General features: G+C 33.7%; 1 protein-coding gene across 3 annotated transcripts in view; it reads right to left on the bottom strand.

Moving 5' to 3' along the window:
• Positions 1 to 25,709, bottom strand: part of LOC116338573 (protein N-terminal glutamine amidohydrolase) — a 69,045-nt gene that overhangs the window by 6,595 nt on the left and 36,741 nt on the right. For all 3 annotated transcript variants that reach the window (XR_004200907.1, XR_004200906.1, XM_031763935.1), the window contains 3 exons: positions 13,580 to 13,733; positions 1,447 to 1,595; positions 475 to 599 (listed from right to left, as the gene is read on the bottom strand). Coding sequence is in view for 1 of the 3 variants with exons in the window: in XM_031763935.1 (XP_031619795.1) it covers positions 475 to 599; positions 1,447 to 1,595; positions 13,580 to 13,733 (428 nt within the window). In the remaining 2 variants the exon portion in view is untranslated. The remainder of the gene's footprint in view (positions 1 to 474; positions 600 to 1,446; positions 1,596 to 13,579; positions 13,734 to 25,709) is intronic.

Here is a 25,709-nt window from a genome sequence, read left to right as displayed (position 1 = left end):
AGAAAAAAAACACAACCACTCCAAAGCTGCAAGAAGCGCAAAGCGTTGGCAGCAGTTAATCGAAATTCCATTCCTAAGTGTCATTATTTTCAAATTACTTTCAATGCGTGTTTTTTTATTCTCAATTTCGCGTTGGGTTATTTTTTTATCCTTGACAGAGTTTTGCTTAAATCATACGCAATGATTTATGTGGTGTTTTTTTGATGCCACTATACTGCTGCTGTATACATGCTTGTTTTTACTTTAAATTCATAGCAAAACCATTGACAATGGGGTTAAAGCAAAAATAATATCCTTAATTTTGAATGAATCTTTACGAAGAAAAAAATCAATTTTATTTCATCACAAATAATTAATATTATTTGCCATGAAATAAAAGTCATTTTTTTTACCGAAATGATTCAAAAGGTCGATTTTCTGCAAGCATGTTTGGTCCATATTCATTTGAATGGCGTCAGAATAGTCTTTACTTACCACTTGACTGAATCGGTGGATATGGTGGCGGAGGTTTGATCCATGTGGTGTCTGGTCTTCGCATATGTCTCCGGTCCGATGAAAATTCAGCTAAATATTGTTCGGCCGGTATAACTCTAAAAAATCTACGCTCATTCGTCGAAAATAAGACAGGAAACCATCATTCGGAATGAAAACGTCAAAATGAAAAAAAAAATAGTCAGAAATTAAGAGAGTAAAAGAATTTTTGTCATTATTTGTCTAAAAAGCGGTTGAAGCATGAAATCGCACTTGTGAAGCTTTCACAACAAAGCATGTTACCACAGCAGCACCTTCTTGCCAGGAGCCACTCAAGAGTTTGTATTATTATACATAATATAGAAATCAACCGATCCCATAGCTGGGCAGACTGAAAAAATTAGGGGGGGATTGGGGGGTTAATTTCTTCAAAAACTCCTAGCAAAATAGGAAATTTTCAGCCATGATCCAAAAACCCTAGCAAAATGAAAAAAATTCTATCCAAAATCATGAATTTTGTAAAGGGGTAACGAAAAAATTTGATGTCTCAGGAGGGAGTTATACCCCACTCCTCCCCTGTCTGCCCAGCTATGACCGATCTGAATATCCGCCGCCCAAACTCAACGGAGAAATATTTTGGTTTGGGTTGGATTTAAGCTGAATCAATTGGAAACTTGTTCAAATATTTTTAGTCCTTCGCATTGATTTTTATGGCCGTTCTGATTATAGTAATATGCTCGGATGTTTTTTTCTGACCACAGTCTGCGTTTGGACAAGAACGAAGACAATTCTGTGGAGATTTGGGTCAATTTTTTTTGGCTGTTTGTGACCTGTGGTAATCATACCTATCACATTAGTGACAATTCCATGCCTTGGTTGCGATCGTTTGGATGTATTGCTATGATTACTTTTAGATTTCGGTTACATCGATATAGTTGTGCAAACCAAAATCAATATTAATATCAAAAATCTTACCTATGGTGTTCGGGTCTCAAGGCCAAATCCGATCTAAAGGTCTCAGTCACATATTTTGAGAAAAATGTTGGAAATGGTAGCGTTGTATCTAAATCAAATATAAGACATCGCGTTGGTGCTGGATTGTGCATAAAAAATACATGATAATCCTTTACATCCAAATTCGGTGTCCATCATTCATAATCCAATTGCAATTCAGAATATGAAAAGATAAAGAAATTAAATTTCGATTATTAAAAAATCATATCTGCTAAAACTCTGTACTAGTATATTAAAAAAAAAAAAAAAGAATTTTAATTCATAGCATTTGTGTTGATTTATTTTTGTTTTCTCCGTCCTTTTCACATAAATTTCACATTGATGTGTACTAAATTCAATAAATGTGCTATGCAAAATTTACTCCAACAAAGGATTTTATCGTCAAGCATTCTCATCATAACGTTTAGTCCTTAAAACACTTCATTTTCAATGAGCGAGCACAAAGGTGAAGAGGTTTTCTTATCTACTGTATTCTGCATTTAAAATTTTATTTATGAATCAACTTAAGTTTCTCATAAAATAACATGATAATGCTGACTTTTGTGCGAAAATTGTACAAGCATATGCAAACTGTTACCAAGTGACATAAATTAAATAATTAAAGTGAAGTAGTTTTTATTTCACTTTGTAATTTTTCTGGAATGAGATTTTGATTTGCGTTAAGAAAATTATCACGTTCGGTTTGCATTTAAAATAATATTTTGAGTTAATTCAGTCAGCACTAAACAGAATTTAAAAGCATATATTGCAGCCGATGCGCTTTGGCACTTTGATTGAATTCCATTGTCAATATCAAACCGAACAGAATATATATTGCTTCGGTTTTAATATGGAAATTTCATTCTCTATATATTTCTTTTTCTCATTTTTCGTCGCATTTTTTTTATTCCATTCTACCATCAATTGTTTACGCTCAAACAATCAAGTCAAGCCAAACAACGGAACTGTGAACACCAAGTGACGTGTCTTTGAAAGTGATTCAAATATACAAAATGCACACACATCTATTTAAATGCTTTTATGAGAAGATTCTTTGGTGAACAATGTCGATCACATTTTTAAATCTACTTTGTGCAACTTTACAATGATGTATCTGAATGTCTTCGAAAACATGGCGAAGTTTTTTAATATTCTGCTGTACAATATGGAAACAATATAGTAATAAACAAAACACTACCACTGTGCCTATCTATTGAATTTCAATTTGTTGTCGTGGCAACTCATTGTCTAGCTCTTTTTTCTTTATTTCTCGCTTATTTTCTTTATTACAATTTGACAGCATTCGTACTATTCTCATGCCAAGTTGACAACAGAAACTTCAAATAAATGCAGATAAAACAAGGCATGTGGCAAAAGAGTGTGAGAGGGAAGTAGAGGAGGAAAGCGCGAAAGTGTGTGAGTGAGAAGGATGCACATATGAAAAGTTGTGAAAATGAAATCGAATATAAACGAGAACGGTAAAGCTAGACAAAGTAATGATAAGACGATGTAAAGGAATAATGAAATGGTGTCAAAGCTTTGATTCGGTGCAATTTGTGTCAGTTGAATGTTTTGCGTTGATTTGATGGTGTATGAGTGAATTGAATTCATGCCTAAATTATTAAATGAATCATAACTATTTAATGATTCAATCAACACGTTTCCCAATGACGCTCTGTTACATGCAAGCACAAGCCCCAACTATCTTGAACCACTGCAATTTATCCCGGTTGTGTTCATAATACGTTCACAGCAATAATCAAGTTATCTCTCTTTCTCTCTCTCTCTCTCTCTCTCTCTCTCTCTCTCTCTCTCTCGTATGTCTTGTGCGGATCCAGAGTAAATGCATAGTCGCGTCTTACTTGTTCAAATTGCATCATGAATTTTACAGTGAAATATTCTATCGAATTCATTTCCCTTTTGTAGTGCTTTAATCAAAAGCGCGCACACACACATTCAAAAGCAATCTTCATCTTGCATGGATTTATTTCAACGAAAACGATTTGACAAACAGGTTTTTGTATGGTTCCTTTTTTGTTGCTTACATTAGACTCTATGTAAAACCACGAATTGAATAATTATACCATTTTCCGGCACTTTGTTTGATGAATTTAAGTTTATTGGGAAACAGCAGTGGCTGCAGTTTGTTGGTGATGGAAAATGGAATGAAATTTTTACTGAAAGGAGAAAAATGCGATTTTTATTCCGAAACACTCTTGCAATTTGGGAGATTTCCATTGCAAACACAATTTTGTGAAACGATTTCAAGCATTTCTTTCATTCGAATGAAACCATATCCTAAGACGGGCAGATGTATTTTATATCGATCCGGGCCAGATTATCCGGTCGAGTATACTTCAAATCCGGTCAAATTCGGAAAATCTTTGAAATATTTTTCGCTTTCCACAAACATAAAAATGGTCAATATCAAGAAAAAAATCCCGCATTAGTATTGAAATAGATGGAAATTGTTAAGAAAATCCGAGCGAAATTCACTTTTTCCGTCTTATCCGGGCGATTTTTCGTCCGGTTTCTTCTCCAAGTTTTGCCTCTAAAACTCGGGAAATTCGGTCAATCTAGCATCCTTATCGATTGTGAATGGAATGTTTTTTGTGAATGGAACTTAGGATTTTTCACATAATAAATTAACATTCTCTGATTCAGAGATGTTGATTTTTTATGTACACATAACTTTGCTATAAGTCGATTGAATTTATTTAATATTGATTCGCAGTCCATGTGCATGAGTCTCAATTTTTCGAACCTCGTCGACCATGAATGGCCAGCTGCTATTCTAGTTTGGCCAGCTGCTGCTTATAACCCAAGCACTCAATTTGCACTGTTCACCCGGGGCATTCGCACCGTGCGTCAGTTACGAAAACACGAAACAGAATACGGAGCGACACACGAAGAAAGTAGTGTATACGCTTCATTCCTTGCGTCTTATTCGTTATTCCCTTTTTTCAGCTGTTTGAATGGCAAAGGCTGCTACGCTACTTATCAAAAATATAAAAAAGGAGAATAAAGAATAAGACGCAAAGCACGAAGCATATATGCAAATACACTACTTTCTTCGTGTCTCGCTCCGTATTCTGTTTCGAGTTTTCGTAGCAGACGCACGGTGCAAATGTCCCGGGCGAACAGTGCAATTTGAGTGCTTGGGAATTATCTGAATATTTCAAATGACTCATTTGGAGCTCGTCACTCTGGTTTAACCAATTAGGTATGGTTTCTATTCATTCAACATCGAAGAAGCCGATAGATGGCCATATTCTTGCACACCATGTAAAAAAAGTCTGAAATGTTCAGAAAAATTAGCCATTGATAGATGAATCTCGGTTTTGCATGCATTTGAAGTGCATCTTTAAGTGGCACAGACTCTGTACGTCACTACAATTTCTGAAGATTAAGTGGTATCGTTGCCTCTATAATCAAAATCATTCAATCAATCCCGAAACCATCAACACAACCTCTTCAAATTCATCACATTATTCACTCCCACCAATCGACGCTGGATAATGTTGGCTTTTTTTTTTGTTATTTTGAACGCGCAAAAATAGTTCAGCGAATTGGAGTTGAAATAAGACGAATGATTATTGGAAAAAGTTTTAATCGAGTGAATGAGCCCGATGAAAATCTGAAGATTGTGACGTGATGATTTGGAAACGCAAATTTTCTGTCATGCAAATCCTCAACATCGTCGCATCTATAATTAAAATGTTGGCAATGATTAATGTGTTTATTTTTGGTGAGAATTCCGAATGATAAAGATGATGGCGATGAAAGAAATGGTATGAACGTCATCAGAAACGATTAAACGGAGACGTTCACAACAAAAGAGCAATGAAATATATATCGATTACGTGGCTCTTTTAAATTGTAATTTGTTCATACACTTTGAAACGTCTATTAAATCACATTACACACACACCTATAAATCAGGCGTAATGAAATGCGGAGCTCCTAGAACGTTGGTATAAACCAAATTGAAGTGCTGAGCTTAACCGATTTCTGCAAAATTCCGAACATAAATCGCGACTACAGACAACAGCGATGAGAGCTGATTATATCGTTGAAAAAAAAATGCACAAATGCTTTGAGTCTTATCCAGTTTAATTGAATTCTCACACGTATTTACTGGAAACATTCTAATTGATATTGGATATTGGATCGTTAGATATTTGAACTTATGCGATTGTAACTTTATATTTTCAACATTTTAAATATGGTCGATTTTCAAGTATAGCCATTTGAGAATAAAATCGGGGGAAATGCAAATCATTAAAGGACAAAGACAGAGCGTCGACGGTCTATGTGCAGTATCTTACTCGGTCAATAAGCTTCGAATAGAGCCGCATTCGAACCATTCAGCTGTCACCCAACAATGACGTCTATTGATAAAGATTGTGGTGTCGACAACTTATTGCGGAACTATTTTTGGTTTTTCTCCAATGGGCACTTCAGAAATATTCGAAAAGAAATTTTGCTCAAGAAGATTTGAAGTTAAACCTAATTCTAGCGTATGTTAAATATTAAAAGTTGTTTTTTTAACATTATCTTCTTTCGAAATCTTCGAAGTCTTAAAATCATTTTTATAGGATGGGTAGTCGAACTCCGGTCGATTTCAAATGACTTTCAAACTTGATGAACACATTTTTTAGTTGTATCGGAAAAATGAATTCTTATGACAAAAAAATTGACTTTCGATATCCGGGAAAAGTTCGTATATATGCAGAACGTTCGCCAAAATTTTGACATTTTGGACCAAAAGAAAAGAGAAGTGTTTTAACGCACAAAATGTTTCTTATTTTTTGCAAACTAAGACGGACGGTGATTTGACTCACACTATTGTAAACTCCCTTCGCTTCTTGGTGTCATTGAGAACGAATTTATATAACGTAAAACTGTTACAGATGTTACAATAGACAAATACATCTGTAGCAATGCTGCAAGCGATACAATTCATTCGAATGAGAAATTCTGATTGAAGCGAGAGAAGGGATTGTATTCTCATTGCTAAAGGAAAATGCCAAGAATTTATGTAAAAAAAGTCACTCTGAAGAGAGAAGATAAGAGATGATGCTGAATAAGAATAAGTAACAAAATAACAAACTAAGTAAATTTGAAATGAAGTTGATGATATTTTGATGTGAAGCATCAGAATTCTGTAAATGGCTGTTATCTCTTTTCTTCTCCCTTTTCGCCTCTTTCCAATTCTCTTGTTTTTTTTATTATTTTCATGTATCTGCTGCATTGTTCATTCTGACAAATTAAAATATTTGAAAGGTAAACCGTACGCCACAGATACATACTCCATGCGGTGATCAGAGTACTAAATTTTTTATGATGAATGCCATGAGATGAATTAGAGCACTTTGCTTGGTGAATGGATTTGCGAAATAAGAAAGTGTGTGCCGTCACCGGACACACTCACACACAAGTAAATAATTTAGCATACAGCTAAATGCTAAAGGGACTGCTGTGAAAATACATCGACGATTCCATATCAAATCGATCAAAATCTGGAAGCATGGTAAAATTTTGTGCTCAAATTTTGTATATATGTTGGTCCTCATGAGAAACTAAGATAGCCAAAATTTGGGACCTAACTTTTCACAATGTCGTAAAAAATCAAGGAATCAATTTTCGAAAAAATGGTCAAAAATCGAAAAAATTGCATTTTCCCATTCAATATCATTTGTAAACTTTTATTTAAATACCCAGACATATGTATATCGTTGGATAGGTAATCGATAGGGCTATCGATTTTTTCGATTTTTTTTTATATCGAAATAAATTCAACTTTTTATTTCTGTAAAATGATTATTTCGTAAAAAGTAATGATGGTATTATTTCACTTTAAAACGCGCGAGCACCACGTTTCTTCCTTTCCTCGTTCCCTTATGACCAAAGATAACAAAAACTTTCTTTGCAATGGGAAAAAATGCCAACACAAAGTGAAGAGAAGCAAAATAAAAAAAATGGTTATCCATAAACATTGTTATATCGTCATTTTATGCGATTAACATAATCAAATTGTGGACAACAATATTACACCGTCTTCTCATAAAAGAATTAAAAGACACGCACACACATAATTTACGAAAATTTGTTTACATTCATCTGGTTTTATATATTTATATATATTCGTTCGCCATTTTTTACGATGATAAAAACGAGGTCATGAGCGGTGCAGACATATAAAATGAGTACGTAGGTTGAATCGTGGCATTGGCGAAAAAACCGGAACAGAAAATCCTAGAGAAAAGCGTTGAGATTTTTTCCTTCTTTTTTTAAGACTTGAATCACTCCTCAAATAAGTTGGCAAAAGTAAAAGCTATGCGCATTTTTCTCTCGCTTTATATAAATTTCAAAGGGATTAGTCGCATTGGAAATCACTGATATCAGTGAAAAGAAAAATTGTTTCGCATTTATAGAGGGATTTATTTGGCGCAATTTTTCTCATTCGAAAAAATTCGATTCCATTTGGTAAAATATAATTTAAATAAATTGACGAAAATTCGAAAGTATATCGATTTATGCAGAAATGAATGCATGAAGTATAAACTGTTGCTCTCGTTCTTCCTGTGGACATGGAACGTTCATGTTAATTTGCTAAATGAAGTAGCGTTGTCGAGAAAAGAGAAAGGGAGAGAGCAAAAGAGCAACACGTGTATCGTAAATTTGAATTATCGTATGTAATTTGAAATTCGGTGCCTAAGGTTGAATAAATATTTCTCTATTTGACTTTTTGCCGAATCTTTTTCCTCTGCGCTGCTAATTTTGTTGAACACAACACATTGTTGTCGGCTACACTCAACCAGAAACAACAATAACAACAAAATATGTTTGATATGGCGATGAAATGATGTGGAAAGCACTTTGAAAATGAATCGAAGGAAAATGCTGAGATGTTTCGAATGAGGAAAAGAGATGGAATGAAAAGTGAAACGAAAAACTGATCGTCTCTTGTCTATTCTTTATTGGTTGAACATTTAAGATGTTAACAAAGTTGAACAATTCGCTACAAAAATGTGCCAGATATAGAAAGAGAGAGAGAAGGAAGAGCAATTTTATGAAAAGAAAACCCCAAGAGAATATCTTCTATTTTGCATTTGCTGTGCGGAGCCTTTCTTTACGATGTGCTCCACTTTGAACGCAAACACAAACCAAGTCTGTGGCCATGGAAACCAAAGGAAGAATAGTGAATTTGGTGGCATTCAACAATAAAGTTGTCAACGAATTTTCCAGAAATGTTTCCAAAAACTAATAAGTTTGGCTTACCAATGTGTTGGACAATCAAATAATTCGTATGCCCTTAGAAATCTGTTTCATCTTTCGAAATTTGATAATTTGTTATTGTAAAACATTATTTCTTTGTTTTTCTTTCATTCACTGTTGATTCAGCAATCATCGACTTTTTGGCAATTTTTATCATTCTCCCTTTCCTTCGGTCAAATTTTGACATAATTTTAATCATCACAAAGAGCAAATATGAACAACGGACAAACAACTTTGTACAATATGATGCTATGTAACTGGCGCCAGCATTTCACTTTCTGTTCAAATACTAATTACATAGCTATAATCATAAAACTCATTAGCCACGTAAACTTCAATATAAACTCAATATGTACAAAAAAACACACATGCACACATCCCCAACTCAATTAATTTAAGTTATAGTTGTAAAGTAATTTTTATCTCCCGTGTGCTCATCATTAATATTGAAGCTTTCAATAGAATGAAAATACCCTGTGTGTGTGTGTGTGTGTGACCAAAACACGAAAGCACACAACGAAAATGAGGAACAGAGCGCGGGGGTAACGAAATCAGTGTGAGCGCTTTGCACTGAAATCGCTGTATATGCGGTACGCGCACAACCAAATTGTAAACTGGCTGATACATGTTTGTTGTCATCATTGTTAGTTGTTGAAAATGTTCGTGTATCATGCACGATACAGCATCATTGTACTTTTCAGTTTTCTCGTAATTCATTTTGTGCGTATGTACGTTTTTTCCATGATTTTTTTTTCTGTTATTGTTATTTTTTTTTCCACCGTCACTAATTTGAGTCGATGCGACATCAAGCAACGTTTTGAGAATTTTCGCCCGAAAGCTAATTGAATTACTAGACCCTCATAATCTTACTCCAATTTTACTTTGTAAATGATTTTTTTGTGTTGGTTTTATTTCATTTTATCATTGTGGGTGGCTTTTTATGTGACTGCATTTTTTGCTTGAATTTTCAACGGGAGGTCGTTTTCAATACGTTTGGTAAATGTTAGGCTTTGTTTCAAACTCTCAGTGAGAGTTGAACAAAAAAAAATCAGTCGACAGGATCTCGGAAACGCTTTTTTTGGAATGCATTTTTTTGCGCATTTAACATAAATCGCTTGTATTTCGAAAAGAACAACATATTTTGATTTCGAATGCCATTAAATTTTGTTTAAAACCACAAAAAACAAGAAATGTCAATCAAATATATGAACAAATATGCCAGAAACACATTTCTCCAAAAAAATGCAAAGCAACAAATGACCATAATTATCATTCTCCTCATCAGTCTTACGACATCTTTGACGAAGCATTTTTATGTTCGGTAATTATGTAATATGTATGCACGACCTGTATATGTATAGAGTGAAAAAAATATATATAATTGTCCTCGAGGACATGCCGATGGTCGTGTAATTGTTGGCAAAACAATGTGATTCGTGTATGAATAAAATGACAATAAATTGCAGATGAATGTTATTGAAAATTCATATATTTTCAACTTCTTTCATTTTATTCACTTCTTTTTACTCAATTATGCAAGAGACAGATAGAGATGGGGAATGAGAGCAAGAAATAAAAGAGAGAATCACTGTTGCTTTAAAAAAAAAAAATACGATGCTATTACAAAAATAACAGTATAGTATTGCATTCCGATTGTGTTGAATGCATAATATATATAATATTACAATAATAGTATGTAATACATATTTCAAGCCGTCAGTTTAACATTAAAATGATTTTTTTTTGTTGAGGCAATACGATGAGAAAATCAATATTGAATAAAAAAATATTGATGAAACATTCATCGAAAAGAGACAAAGAATTTGCGAGAAAGGGGGCTTTTTGCTGGTTTTTTTTTTGTTATTATTCAAAAGCACAAAATGCAAAAGCTATACATTTTTTTTAAATATTCAAAATGCTATTTCCTTTGGAACTTAAAAGAAAACAAAAATTCACTGGCAGAATTTTGTTTCGGATGAAAAGAGGGCAATAACAAGTTAGATAAATTGCAGTGGTGAATTTTTGTCGAAGACGAAGTTGAAGAATAAGCAGTGGAAGCAAACTGGATAAAAACTCGTAAAATCACATGAAAAATGTAACAACATCATAATGAAATGCGATGCACTCAATTTTATATCCATATCAAACTTCCAACAATGCATACATACATATGGAGCATAGCCCATTCCAAAGAGGTCGTCGAATTTTCTCCGGAGACCATAAGAACTCGTGTGCGGCGAATTTATTGTTTATAACTTCCGATGCGGGTTAGATTTGATTGGAAAAAAGGTAAATAGATGAGAAGAGTAAGCTGGTGGCCTGTATAGAAGGAAGGGAGGGGATAAAGAAGAAAGGAACATAACAATAGCGATCAAGAGAGTAAAGAAAAGAGTAAAAAGGGGAGATTGAGTGAAAGATATCGAACGGCTCAATAGACTGAAATCAATAGATTGGAAAAAAGGAAATTGAAAATAAATTGTTTTGATGAATTTTTGTTTAATTGGGGTGGCCAATTGTTCATTTGAGAATTAAAATTTGTGAAAATTTCACTTTGGAGACTTTCAGCAGCACGAATGTTGATTCCTTTTCGTTTGGACATTTTGTTCATTGTCTGTGCACAAATGCAACACACAAAATTAAATAGATACGGTCTGAAATAAAGGTAATTCAAAACTCATCATATTTTATAACTTATTGGCAATAATGCATATCAAGATAAATGTCACACCTGAGCCAGTGCATGGCGGATTTGCTGCAGCATTTCACTTTACGATGATAAATATTCCGTTTTTATCCACTGATAATAATGCATACAACCCGGACCATGTGTTTTCATTTCGAAAAAGCGTAAGGAATTTCACACAAAATTGATTATATGGCATTGGAAATTCCAGCTACTTCGAATGTCATACCGGATTTGACATTTTGTTCGGTGCAAGAAAAGGAACAATTGCTTTTTATGACTACAAAACGTTTGTTTATTCTCTTAGTTGTTTGTTTATTTTATATGAAATTGAGCCCACTGGGAAATATTGAACTTTACACGCTTTCGTTCGCTTGCTTTCTCTCTCTCTGCCTGTAGCTTCTCTTTCTCCTTCTACTCCCCTCATTTTCACCTTTTCGATTCGTGTTTCTTTCATGCTTTCTGCAGCATACAGCACATTTCATTCTTCGAAATGCGAACAATATGTTTAAAAAAGGTAAACATAGCTCTTCGTACATCTCGACACTTAACAACGCCATAATATTGTTTGCAATTCTGAAGTGTATTGTTATTGTTTCAAATTGTTTATCATGACGAATTCACTTTAGAAATAATTGTATTTATGTGTAGTGTTTCAATGTTCTTATTTTTTGTTATTTTTCAATTAGTGCGCAATTATTTTCTATCATGATTTTATATATCTGAGCGCTCTCAGATATCACGTGAATAAAATGTGACATTTCTCCTTCAAAATGACAACACAAAGTGACAAAAGAATGCTTTTCAAATGAAGCTGAATTCAAGAGCGAAATAATTTAATACGATACAATACTCAAGTGATATCTTGATGAAATTCAACAACACCATTAAATTATTCGAGTGAATTTCAATTTGATTCAACAAAAGAACCATTCAATCAATAGAACAAAACTTGTTGAAAATCTGATTTTCGCCTTTAAATGTTTGCATGTTTTTATGGCCAATTGAGTCGCTTTGGCTTTTGATATTCCTTTGTAAATGTGAACGTCAATCGTTTTTTTTTAATTTAAATGCTTTCGTATTTACCATTCTAATTGAGTTAAAGAGCATTCTTTTTTCAATTATTCATAAAACATTTATCATTTCTATCAACATTATCAATGTGAATATTCAAATAAGCTGATTATGTTTAATGTACATGTATCTCTTTCAATTAATTGAATGAAATTTAAAAAACATACTTTTTGAACAATTTCAATTGATGTTTTAATGGCCTGTTTTATCAAATTATTTTGCTAAATTTTCATTTTTTTAGTCAAAATAAATATTTTGTCATGAGATAGACTACCCAGTCGCTTTAACATTTTAAATGTCTTCAAAAGTGCCGCACTAGCACTGAATATTTTCTAACATAAATTCTTCAAAAGTACACAATATTTTATTTTGTAAATGGTTATATCTAGACTGATAAAATCCATGCGACTGTGATAAAACTCACTGAACTAACTGAATCGATTTTATTAAAAGTAATTTGATTTTTTTCTTACACAATAGTATTGATTGATATTGAAATTTCCACCTTTTCACAATCTGGAATCACTTATTAAGTTATTTTGTGAAAAAGGCGGAAAATATTTCTATGAATATATTCTGAAACCCATATTTTCGTTTTGATTTGAGAATCGGCCAGATTCGCCGGGCCAGAACTACTCTGAAAAAATAATCTGACATGGTTTATTTTGGTGAACATTTTTTTGTCATATAAGAAGTAAAACATACGTAGTGATTTTTTCCTTTCAATCTCATGGAAGAATGAAAAGTTCAATCAATCAACATCGAAACTATTTGATGGAACGATTCAGCTAACTCACCGACCCGAGCTGCAGTATTCACATTTTAAACACTGAGCAAAATCGTTTGAAAATCGATTTTTAGAGAATTCGACTGAAAAGATCCAAAACCAATCACCAATCGATTCGATTAACTCGATTGCATGAAAATTGCGGAATACGATTTTATAAAAAAAGAATCGAGTAAACATTCTGAATTAAAAATGTTGATTCGTCTAGATTTGTTAGAAAAACATCAAAGGGATATAGTCCATTTAAGGAGATTAATGTTAAAAAACAAAATGATTTGACATTTACTCACCCAAATAACAACTTTATCCTCGCCTCGTCCAGCTTTTTGTCGCCACAATGGCACCGTTCGGCTTTCGTTCGACACAAATACAGCATAACATTTTGATAGTTCAGCTGGACGTGTTTTTTTTACCTGTTCGCATAGTTTCCACACATTTTCCTCACTAATGTCGTTCGATTCGTCACATTAACACGAACAATCAAACATGAAAAACAAAAACAAAACAATTTCTTTGTGTTAGTAAACAATTAGTTCAGATTAACATGAGTTTACAAAGGATTCATAATTAATGGTAACATAAATGATATCTGTAATCCTATATGACGATGAAAAATCAATGAAAAACAAATGGATAGATGAACTCTTCTTAAATCTGTAAAGTTTTCTGGTATTAAGAAAAAGTGTGTTTGTTTTCATTTTAAATGTCCCTTGTCCAAAGTGAACCAGTTCACTGTGATATGTTCCAGTATACCGCATTATGTGTACGATGATATACGATGTGTATAACAAGAACAATAACAACAACAACAACAGAAATGGACACAACGTAATGAGTACGTATATTTAATAGAAAAAAAACACGCAAGCGAATCATTGAATTTCTTGCTCTTGAATTTATTCGATTTGAGTGTGTGATGAGGTGAAATTTCTTTCTCACTCTGTACACGACTCCTTCCCCTCTCTTTTCCATTGTGCTGAAAAGTACGAGAAAGAAATTGGCTCAACGAAATTTGTCCGAGAAAAAAAATACACGAAATGGTAACGTAAAAAAATGGTTGACATGTCAGACTGTACTTTATAATTTAAACGAGAAAAACAACTGAACGACGGCAGCAAAGCGCCAAAGCACAGAATGGTAATAGTAACAAAAGTGGTGAAAAAAATCTGGTGAATATAAACAAAATCAAAATAAAAGTAATAAAAAGGAGCTAAATTTCTTTTCTTTTTTCTCTATTTTTTTCTATTTGCAATAATAACATGGAGCGTGTGTAATCACGCGGCGAAAATATCCAACGTAAAATGTGTAGGTTTTGTTCGCCTCATCATCTAGTTCCCACATGGAATATAAATTAAAATGCATAAGCTTATTCATATATAAGCCGTATTATGTAGGTAGTGTTTGGAGAGCGCGCGGTGTCGATGCAATATAATGACAGCAAACAACACTTGTGTATCAGCAACAATACAAGATTACGGCTATTTTGTGGTAGCCATTCTCAGTTTTTTTTTTTTGCGTACCACATACACAAAGTCACACAAAAGTGATTGAGAAAACAACAACAAAATCTCATTTTCACTGGCTTCGCCGGCTTCTTTTTTCAAACGGGATTAACCAGAATTTGTTATATTTTATTAAAGAATTTGCTGCAATTATATGCAATGTGAACATGCAAACTATGTAACTTTTTCTATATTTTATTTTGTTGTTGTTATAATTTTCATTGCAATTTTTTTGTGGGCATTGCTTTCGGTTCGTCGGAGTTTAATTATATTTTTCTTGGTAGGTCTTTGAATCAAAGCACAAGCCATTTTCAAAATTAATTATAATACACTGCCAACCAGGATTATGCAATTTGATTTTGTACGGTGTGTACATTGGGGTATGACCTCTGGTGATTATTACTTACTTGGACAAAGTTTAAAGAGTCGTTGTTTAAGCTTTAAGCCTCAACTTATTACAAAAACTTTTATTGGATGAAGATGAGAGACAAAGAGTGCGAACAAAAGAGAGAGAGAGAGAGAGAGAGAGAGAAGAAGAGAAAGGGGAACAGAGTAAAAAAGAGAGGGAAATGGGGAAATCAAGTGCGAAAAATCGAAAATGAAAAAAAAAACCTATTTATTTACAGATGCTCGCTGACACCAACAGTATCCAAAAAAATCTTTCAACAAGTAGGTTAAGAGAAAAATAAATGTCTTCCGTGCATTCGATTGAATTTATGATTAAAACAACTTGTTGTGTCATTTGCATTACTTTCGTGCACAGAACACTAGTCTTGTGAAAATCTCAATGTATTAATCAGTAGATGTTGTTTGTTTTCTTTCCAAAACAAAAGGTAATGAAAACTAATTTGGTTACATTGTATGACATACAAAAATTGAATCGCCAGACTTAGCAAAATTTAATATTGTGGCAAAAATAAGCGATCTTTTTTAATTAATTCCGAATCCAATTGGTAGTGAAGAGAAACTTCTTGGTACTGAGCTTTTACCGTGAATCTAGCTATACTGATCAAGTATACCATTACTTAAATTCCTTGTAGATCAGTATAAGTGTGCTGTCATTTTGAAACGCGATAACATTCATGTGACAAGTCAACTTTTTGATAGTCTAATCTTCATCAAATGTTGATTTAAAAAATAAAAAAAATAAAAAAAATCGGTCCGAAATGTTAAGTGAAAATTCGTTTCTGCATTTGGCCGACATTCGGAACACAAAAAAGGGGAGACAAACGATAAGGTGAAGAAAAGAGCGGAAAAGTGCGGCACGAGGATAAAAACTAGTAACTAACTCACAAATATTGTTTTTACAAATCGTGCAGTTATAGCATTACCAAGTGTAGTTCATTAGTGTATTCGGTTGAAATGCGAGCTTAATTTATTTCATCGTCATCATCAATATCCCGTCACTCTCACAACTCGCAAGTCATACGCTCTTCTCAAAACGAACCACTTACACCACTGGATGCACGAATTTCCAATTGCAATTTGTTTTCCTCTCATTCGTTCGCTCGCATTTTTTTGATATTATTTGTATTTTGTTGTTTTCATTATTATTTATATTTAAATTTGTTCGTGCTGTGTCAACATAACTCAACATTACGAGCATAATTATGAACGGGGAAAAACGGAAACACGAGATGGAATCAACAACAAAAACCATATACAAAACAGCAAATGCCACTACCGAAAATGAAATGACGTCGCGACGGATTTTTTTCTCCACATTTCGCATAGTCTTGTTAGAAAAGTTTTTAATAAAATTTACTTTTTGCACGATTTTTCACCGATATAATATGTAAGTAGCACGAATTAAGGAATTTATTCTTTTTAAGACGTCAAAAAAGAAAAAAATATGAAAGAGTGAACACGGAAAAAGAATGAAAGATAGAGAGAAAGAGCAAGTAAAATGCGAATTAGCGAGAAGGAAGCGATAGAGAGAGAAAAGTATAACATAAATAATAGAGATTTCATTGCAGTGATTAACGCGGCTGAATTTAGGACGGCTACTCGATCAAATTAAATGTCTTACACTTAATAGCATGCTTAATAGAATCGGGAAAGGTAGCAGAAAGAAAGGGGGAACGTGAGTAAAAGTGTAAAAGAAAGGAGGATTGGTCAGATCCAAGGGGATTTTGGTTGATCTTTGCCATTGTTTGATACATCCTATGTTCATTTTGTTTTTTAGCCACAACTAAAATAATGTTTTTGCAAAAACATGTGAAAAGTCATAAAGTTCAATGTTTAAAATAAACATTAATTCCATGTGACCACAACTGTGTCCAGTAAAAATTCTAATTAGCCCATTCTTCTCATGGTATGTTACTGTGTTGATTTGTGCATGGTTAAGCCGATTAAACTTTTCATGCAATAAAAAGTTGGATATTCAAACGTGGATCAAACAAATAGAACATTTGCATGTGATTCGTACATTTAACAAACGCAATGAACACTATGAAATACAACATATGAACGATTTTAACGAGCTGAAAAGCATTGACGTCAATGTTGATTCGATTATTTGATTTGGAATGCGTTTTTGCATCGTGAAAATGCTGAAAAATGAAATGCCTATAAGAAAGAAAATAAAATAAAATATTTATCAAATCGAAAGCTGTGTCGGTGTCTAGGCAACAAGTCTCGGTTTCAAGGAGAGTGTCTTAACAGTGATGCAAGTAAATCCATCACCGGAAGCGCACTTATGAGTTAACTACACTGTATTTAATATTTTAAAAAAATGGTCGATCGCATTCTCGCTGAAATAAGATTCAAATTGAAAATTCTTGATTCGGATTGAGAAAAAAAATGGACCAAAAGCGGAAAATAGAACGACAGAAGAAGGCACCAATTAATCAAATTGTTAAAAAAAAAACTGTGACATATTTCAAATTTGTATTTTCAATTCGAAATGCTGCAAATTGGTAAAATTTAATTTCCTTGAAAGATTTCAACCCATAGACGTGGTGATTCGATTTGAAAATACGTCAATTAATCGGTGAAGGTTTTTTGAATTGAATATTGTCATTGAATTTATTTATTTTCTTCTGCCTCTTCCGTTCTTCTCATTTTGTCGTCATTTTATTTGTCACTAAAGTGTAGTCGCAGCTCATGAAAATGTCATTTTGTCCGCAAATTTGATTACATTCAAACGATGGTTAAGATGGCACAAATCTCATGTCATTTATCATCATCAAATATGAAGGAAAATTGAAATTGCCTAAAGATTTCACATCATTTGGTAAATGCATTTCTTGAACGTGAATCGACATAATTAATTGTCAATTTTCTTTGAATTGGGCGGGCGCCGAATGTGTAAGGTGAAAATGCAAACAAATGAATGAAGTGAGAAATAAGTCTAAATCGTTCACACTAATCGATACAAATGTGTTGTTCAAACAACATGAATGTGACATCAACACAACCATCGAACAAACATGTATAAATCCATCTAATTATACATTCATTAGGCATAATGTGTTGTCGTTGAGTGTATGTATACCGTCGAAAAATAATCATTGTGCGCGCGTCTAATAGAGAGAATGTGGCATTTTAAGCCGTTAAATCGAATTATCGTTTTGTTCGATTCGGATGGTTCGGATTTTCCATTCAATTTCAGCTAAACGTTTCAATGCGAAGACAATTTATCAAGAATTTTACTCGAAATTCAGGTGTAAATTGATGCCATCATCATCATTAAAATTAATATTTGACCATGACACGTTCTAATTATGTTCTGAATGAAATTGAGGTGGTTTCGCAATTGAAATGAATAGAATACTCTTTGTTTTTCCCTTTCATTCTTGCTCTCTCTCTCTTTCTCTCTCTCTCTATCTCTTTCCGTTACAACACAAATTTTCATTGACGTATCAATGTCGAGATAAATTCTTATCAATTTAAAACGATACACACGCTGCCGTCAATTCTCATAATGTACTTCAAATTCACAATGCAAACCGAACACAAAAAGATTACACAAACATAAAACAAAACGAAACCAACCAAAAAACAACACCGATGGCCAGTGTACGCGAGAGCACAACAATTTGATGACCATACACTGTACAATTGTACACTCAAACATTGATTAATTTACCGTAACGAAAACAAACATATACACAGAGTATACACATATGTGGTACAAAAAATGGCAATACTTTCGTTGCTACATTTTAAGCAACGTATTGTGTGATTGTGATACATTTAATTGATATCTCGTTGGTTATTGAGAAAGAGGATTGAATTTAAGAGTGAAATGTACAACATATAGCCATTCAATTAAATGTGTCGTTCTTCTTCTCCACATATTTGTCTTCGTTCAGTGCATCTCCTTTTTCTTCTCTCAAAAATCTCATGTCTTTCACAAATTGTCAAAATATGTTGTTTTCCTCATACCAAAAATTCATTGAGCATGCAATTGGACAATAAATACATAACTCCGATATGATTTCAAGTGAGTTTCTATCTCTCTCTCTCTCTCTCTCTCTCTCTCTCTCTCTCTGTGTGTGTGTGTGTGCCTGCACAAAACTAACTTTCCGTATTTCCAGTGAAGCTTTTGGTAGATTTGAAATACGTGGAATGATGAACAGCAAAATATTGCATGAAAACCGAAATAAAACGAGAGAAAGAAAGAGCATTTGCATTCATTTTATACGTATGGAAAATACCACATTTATATTGTTTGCTCAGCATGGGATTTAGAATAATTAAAATCTGAAATTTGGTCGGACGGTTGGTCGATTTGTGTTGTTGTTTGTATGTAAGGTGCATTTTTGGTGAATGTGTCGTGTTACACCGTGTTTCATTTCAAAATTGTCGGCGACAAACCCAAATATTGTTCGGCCCGTTTGACAAACACACACACACACACAAGTGGTACTCGAAGAGAAATGTTCATTCTCTTTCTCTTCCATTGCCATGGATGTGGTTTTTGGAGTAGATAATATATGTGTTTGCATTGCTCACTCAGTTGATCAAATTTAAATACACTTGTAGTTTGAATTGAATACGCCCGTGTATACATCGAATCACAAATGTACCAAATGTGTTCACTGACAACAGCGATAGAAGAATTTAAAAAAATAACCAACCAATCGCCAAAATGTTCTCTTGTACAATACAATAATTATTTTTTGTTTGCTACATTCAAAAATTGCTTATTTCTTTTTTTATCGAGCGAATGCATCCTTTGTTCGTTCCCATATGGGATATAAACTTTTGGCATATGGTCAAATCCGTGACTGTAATATTTTTGCACCAAAAAAAATGTGTACCGTTGCGTGTGGCAAATGGAAATGATAGCTGGTTCCGCTTAATTTTATTGGTGAATCCGTTTTGAATTCGCATAATTTTAAAATTGAATTGGCGGAGGTGAATGAGAAAGAATTAAACGTACGCGATTAAATATTAAATTTTGTTTAATTTGATATTTAAAATCGGCCAATTGCGATTAGCCAAATGACCATCATTTAGATCATTGATTGTGCTTACATCGCTACTTTCACATGATCATCACAGTTGCCCAGTGTTTTCACCTCTTTGTATACCGCTTCTGCCTTCTGTGAAATTCGCTCTTTGCCGTCGCTCTTTATGTTTCTCTTTGGCAAAAGAATCAATTTTATTATTAAAGAAGTCTCAAGTAGAATGTGTCTTATCACATTTAGAGTCGGCAAGCACTCATGATACAATTTGCTGATGCCAATTCAGCAATTTTCACCGAACTCTCTGACTCTTTTTCCATTCAAATTCAACTTGTTTTTTGTTTCTGCTGCTGCGGCTGCTGTTGCTGTTGTGGTCGGGTATCTTTTGTCTTTTTGCATCGTAATTTTCAAATAACATACACTCGTTGACTTTGTACATTGTTCATTTATCCTATTAAACTCAACTTCTCTAGCCATTACCACATGCTCAACTGATAAAATAGATTTTTTTTTCTCGGCATAATCCTGCTTTATTCCATTTTTGCCATTGTGAATGGGAAATTATGCGAACGGTTTTCTGCAACTAATGCACATCGAAACACGTATATATGGGAGAGCAAAATCGACAGTACGAGAGAGAGAGAGAGAGAGAGAGAGAGAGAGAGAGAAAGTGGTAGTTGCGATATTTGAAACACAAATGAAATAGCTTTTAGAATTATCATTTGGTACAATCTTTTATGCACATTTATGCAAAGGATACACAATGATCGTGTTAAAGAGAAGCACGAAATGAGAAAATGTCCTGAATGATGACGAGATTGTATCATCGTTATCATGAAGCTTTTCGTCTGCGCAGATAAATTCTGCCATAAAACATTTCATGCGCTGAACATTTCACCTAAGGATGACCATCAAACTGGACACATTCGAAATATTTGATGATGACGTTTTTTTCTTGTTTTGTTTACATAGACTTGTGTTCATTAACGGCTTTTCATTTGAATGATTTTTTGGCTTTATCCTTTCCATTTGAAAACATTATTTATCGACCGTTGGGAATGGTACAATAGTTTAACGCTGGTACCAATGTTACGGTGAACTACATTTTATCCAGCGATAAAATTGTGTTTCCGAGAATGGAAATAACTTTCGTGTCTGCTTTCGCTCAATGAACTCTCAATTCTTGGACGTTGACCGAGAGGACAGATTCGTCAAGTCGTTTTCATTCTCAGCGACATACTTAGTTTTTACAAAAATCAAATATCTTTACTGAAGTTGCTATTCAAACTTTACTCTTAAAGTGAGACGATTTGAATGGAACCAAAAAATATTAGAAAAACTCTCTCCAAAGATGAACATTTGCTCATTGGCCGTGTTGGCTGAGGACGGTGTATGGTTTCTTATCACCGAAAAAGATGCATTCATTTCGAAATTTAAGCAAGTCACAAATTGAAAGCACCACTCATTAAGTATCCATTCAATTCTCCTTTACGTGCGTCAAACTGCGTTTTTGATGCAACAAATCATCCATGTTTGAATCATCCATGTTTTTTGTAAAATTAAATGTATTATTCCCTCAGAAAATAGAATAGAATGTAGATAATTTAATTGACCACATTTTGTTCGTATTCATGCTTGCAGTGTTGTACAAAATATGAGAGAGAGAAAGAAAAACCATAACAATTATAACACAAAAACAGCTACTTAATATATTCATTCAGTCGTTTCATTCAGTGTGAATTTGTTTTATCTAAATTAATTCACGAAGAAAATCCATTTTGGTTGAAAATAGAGGCATAAAAAAAGTGCCATGAATACAGAATGAAAGTCGGTTTCGGCGATAAGATTGGATAGCGAATGCTAGACACACACACACACAATGCAGCTGCAAATCACAACCAAGAATAATGGGCAAACCAAAAGCGATACATATCTGTATGAGAATGAGAAACATGCAATTAACTTTCGATCGCTTGTTGATACAGATATATTGTCATTGTTGTAGCTGGAATGGCTGTGGGTAGAGAGTTTGCTTTTTTTTGCATGGCACTTAATATTAACGTTGAAATGTGTTTATCTTGTTGTAGAAATGGGTGCGTGTCGGTCGGTTGGTCGATGAAGACATCTTTGCATTCGAATGGTGTGTTTATGTGCGATTTTTATACATGGCACGATAAACAATTTTCGAATGGGCTGAAACCTCGTTCACAATGACGAGCAGCAGCAAGACAACAAACAACCCATTATTAAACATGCTTATATATACATTGTGTCACTTTCGCCACGTTTTTTTATATGTGCTTTGGGTCATGCTTATCCGCGTATTTTTACATATACTAAAGTTTTGTGTTGTGATGAAAAAAGTATCGGCCCATTTTCGTTTTGTATCATCTCATCTGGTTTCTACTTTTAGTGATCAACCTTAATACGGCCATAGCGATTTTACTGTTGATTTTATGGAGAAAATTGTGCACAAAATGTTATTTATTTTTGTGGATGGTCAAATGCGAGAAATTGATGACACTGAAAGCAAAAAAAAAAAAACGAATGTAAGCGTGCACGAAATCCCATTGAAATGGATATCGTATAAAAGAGCAGAACGAATGATTGAAACTTAAATTTTGTGTATGAATATATATAAAAACATTTTCTCAACATTACAAAAACAAAACATTTTGTGAGACGCTTGATTCACTTAAAGGCATCTACATTCATCAGCATTTATGGATTCATGGTTGAAGTGTTTCCTTTTTTTAAGGAATAAACGAAGTAACATAAACGTTAAATTGGTTTGACTCGTGGTAAATTAAGAGAAAGACACATAAATAGCCAAAAACGGTCGCCGGAGCAATGAAACAGTTACCAACCAACACACCAGTTTATGTGACCACATTTGTTGAACGTGCACATGCCAATTTCTCTCTGCATTGAGACGAACCAAGTGAATGTGAACAATCCGCATCTTCATTGCTTTTATTCACCCGCATCAACATTTTTTTTACGAATCAATAAAACAAAATGCGTCATTGAACCGAAAGTATTAAAACTTTTATTTCAACGACGGTGTTTTTTTACGTTTGATGATTTTTCACCAAAGCTTTTGCCTTCAATAAAATTTTAAGTTATAAAAATCTGAGAAAATGTATGCAATCAGGATAATCGGCTTTTTAACGGAAAACAATGAAAAGTGAGTAGCGTCGAAAACTCCAAAAAAAATCATGTTTCACGTGAACGTGTCCTTTTCATTGATATCGAACATTAATACACATGTTTTTTGCAGGTCAATTCAAAATTTGAATTTATTGTTTTCCATTTACCTTTGGATACAAGCGGATAAACTAAAACGGATCATTTTGTTTTCAAAATAAAAACAAGCGAAAGCTCATTGCATTATCAGAGTTTCTGAGCAATGGTCTCGAAGTGTTTATACGTATTTTTTTAAATTATGGCAAACGATTATGCTGGTCAAACCATTCGTATATTGGTCAATTTACGTGATTATTGTTATTTGTTATTTGCATTTCAAATGACACTCTAACGAACCTTCAAATCCACAATATTTTCATTGGCCTAGAAAATATCAAACAAAATTCATTTTGAATTGACCCATTCCAAGACTGACACATTGATGCGGTTTTGCCTCAAAGGTAAAAGCATTGCATTAAATTCTAAAAGTACAATGGTAATTTTCGATCGTTAATGGCATTATTATTCCAGCCAAATGAATTCAAAATGCAAATAATGTGCACGTGTGCATTTATCAATTTTACCTTCATTTCAAGGTGTGTGTGCATGTGTGTGTTCATTGTTGTTATGTAAATTTCAAGAATATTTTTATTTCTTCGATCATCGTGAGATAATCATTTGCAATGGCTGGCGTGGGATAGGTAGAGGAAAAAGAGGAAGCGAAGGTAAAGAAAAGGATGCAGAACGAAAAATATCAGAAAATGACAGACAGTAGAGAACGAGGAACTCCAATATGATCATAAACTTTCTCATAGGTGGTACGGTAAGCTAGTTAAAGGAGTCAATCGCATGGGAAAATTAAAAAAAAGGATGATTTTTTTTTGCACAGGGTATTACTTGAGCTTACTTACCCTCTCATCCCCATGTATGGTACGAGCGTAAAATCTAAACAAATCTATCGATTTTATTTGAATAATGACCGGTGATGGCACGTGTGATCTGATTACAGATGGTTTCTAATCGCTTGCATTCATCGAAATCATCAATGCTATATATGTATATCACATGCCAAACTTTTGACCACAATACAAAGCCGTCCAATGTTCAATGGCTGTGTGTTGTGTGGTTTATTGTGTGGATGCTTCAATTCATGCCATTAATGTTAATGATAAACTTAAATATTTGTTGCAAAAGAATATATAATCGCATCACGTTTTTACCAAACGTTGCCTCACCATATTTTGATTGTTCCATCGTTATACTCGATTTATTATACGTTGCAGAAGATACAGTTTTATATTATTTAGATTTTTGTGTGTATGCTTTCATTTTAATTCATTCGGACGAATGCCAACATACACGCACACCTGTTTCAATCAATTATATCATATCAAGTTTACTACATGCAAACACCGTGTGCATTCAATGCCAAAGTAAACCAGCAAAAATATGAAAGTTCAATCGATAGTTTTTGTAACGGATAACCAAAGCGCGACGATGACAAGCAAAGTTGACAGTAGTGCCATGGTGCGGTTGCCAGCGAAACTAAAAAATGGCACAAATTTCGATGGCCTAAATCAAGAATGGTACAAATTTGTGCCACCCAACATGAACAGTGACAATCATAATGAAGTTGCTGCGTTGTCCAGCTGTCATTGTCGTCGTGCTTTGCGGATAACATTGCATCCCATTCAGAATGTTGATATTTATGGTTGAAGGGTCCACGTGAAAAATGCCAAAAAAAATCGCGTGTAAGTGAAAAAAAGAATGTGGGAGTCGATTACAAGAATAAACATGAAACGAAAATAATTGACAGTTTTGTGTTGGTATGTTCGTTAAATTGAGCAGTCACCGTGTTTCAATACAACAAAACTGTCAAATAATTTCAACAATGAAGACTATAGTTGACAAAACAGTTGAACTGGAACACACATATATACGATCAAACAACAAAATATGTGAAATTAAAGGAAAGATTCTCATAAATAAGACAGTCGAATTTCTCTTCTCTCTCCCCCCCTCTCTCTCTCTCTCTCTCTCTCTCTCTCGGTGGTTTCCCTTAGATCACAAAAAACCTTTTTTACCCATTCATATTATTTTCAGCGGATTCCACGTAATTCACATTACCCAAAAGTGACTTGCAAATTGTGTCAATTTTCCTCTGTGAAAATCGAAAGTCTTTAATACTGTTCAGCAGTGTATTCTGTAACTTCATTTTGTGTAAATGTTACAAACTAATATGGAATCATTTGGCGTCATCTTTTTTATTGAACAAGCCAAATTCGGGGCGTATGTGAATTTTTTATTGAAGCACGTGT

The sequence above is a fragment of the Contarinia nasturtii genome, unplaced genomic scaffold (genome assembly GCF_009176525.2).
Source record: "Contarinia nasturtii isolate CC-2019 unplaced genomic scaffold, AAFC_CNas_1.1 Cnas_scaffold_78, whole genome shotgun sequence".
Lineage (NCBI taxonomy): Eukaryota > Metazoa > Arthropoda > Insecta > Diptera > Cecidomyiidae > Contarinia > Contarinia nasturtii.
Note: the sequence above shows the minus strand (reverse complement) of the source record. Positions and strands in the feature narration are given on the sequence as shown.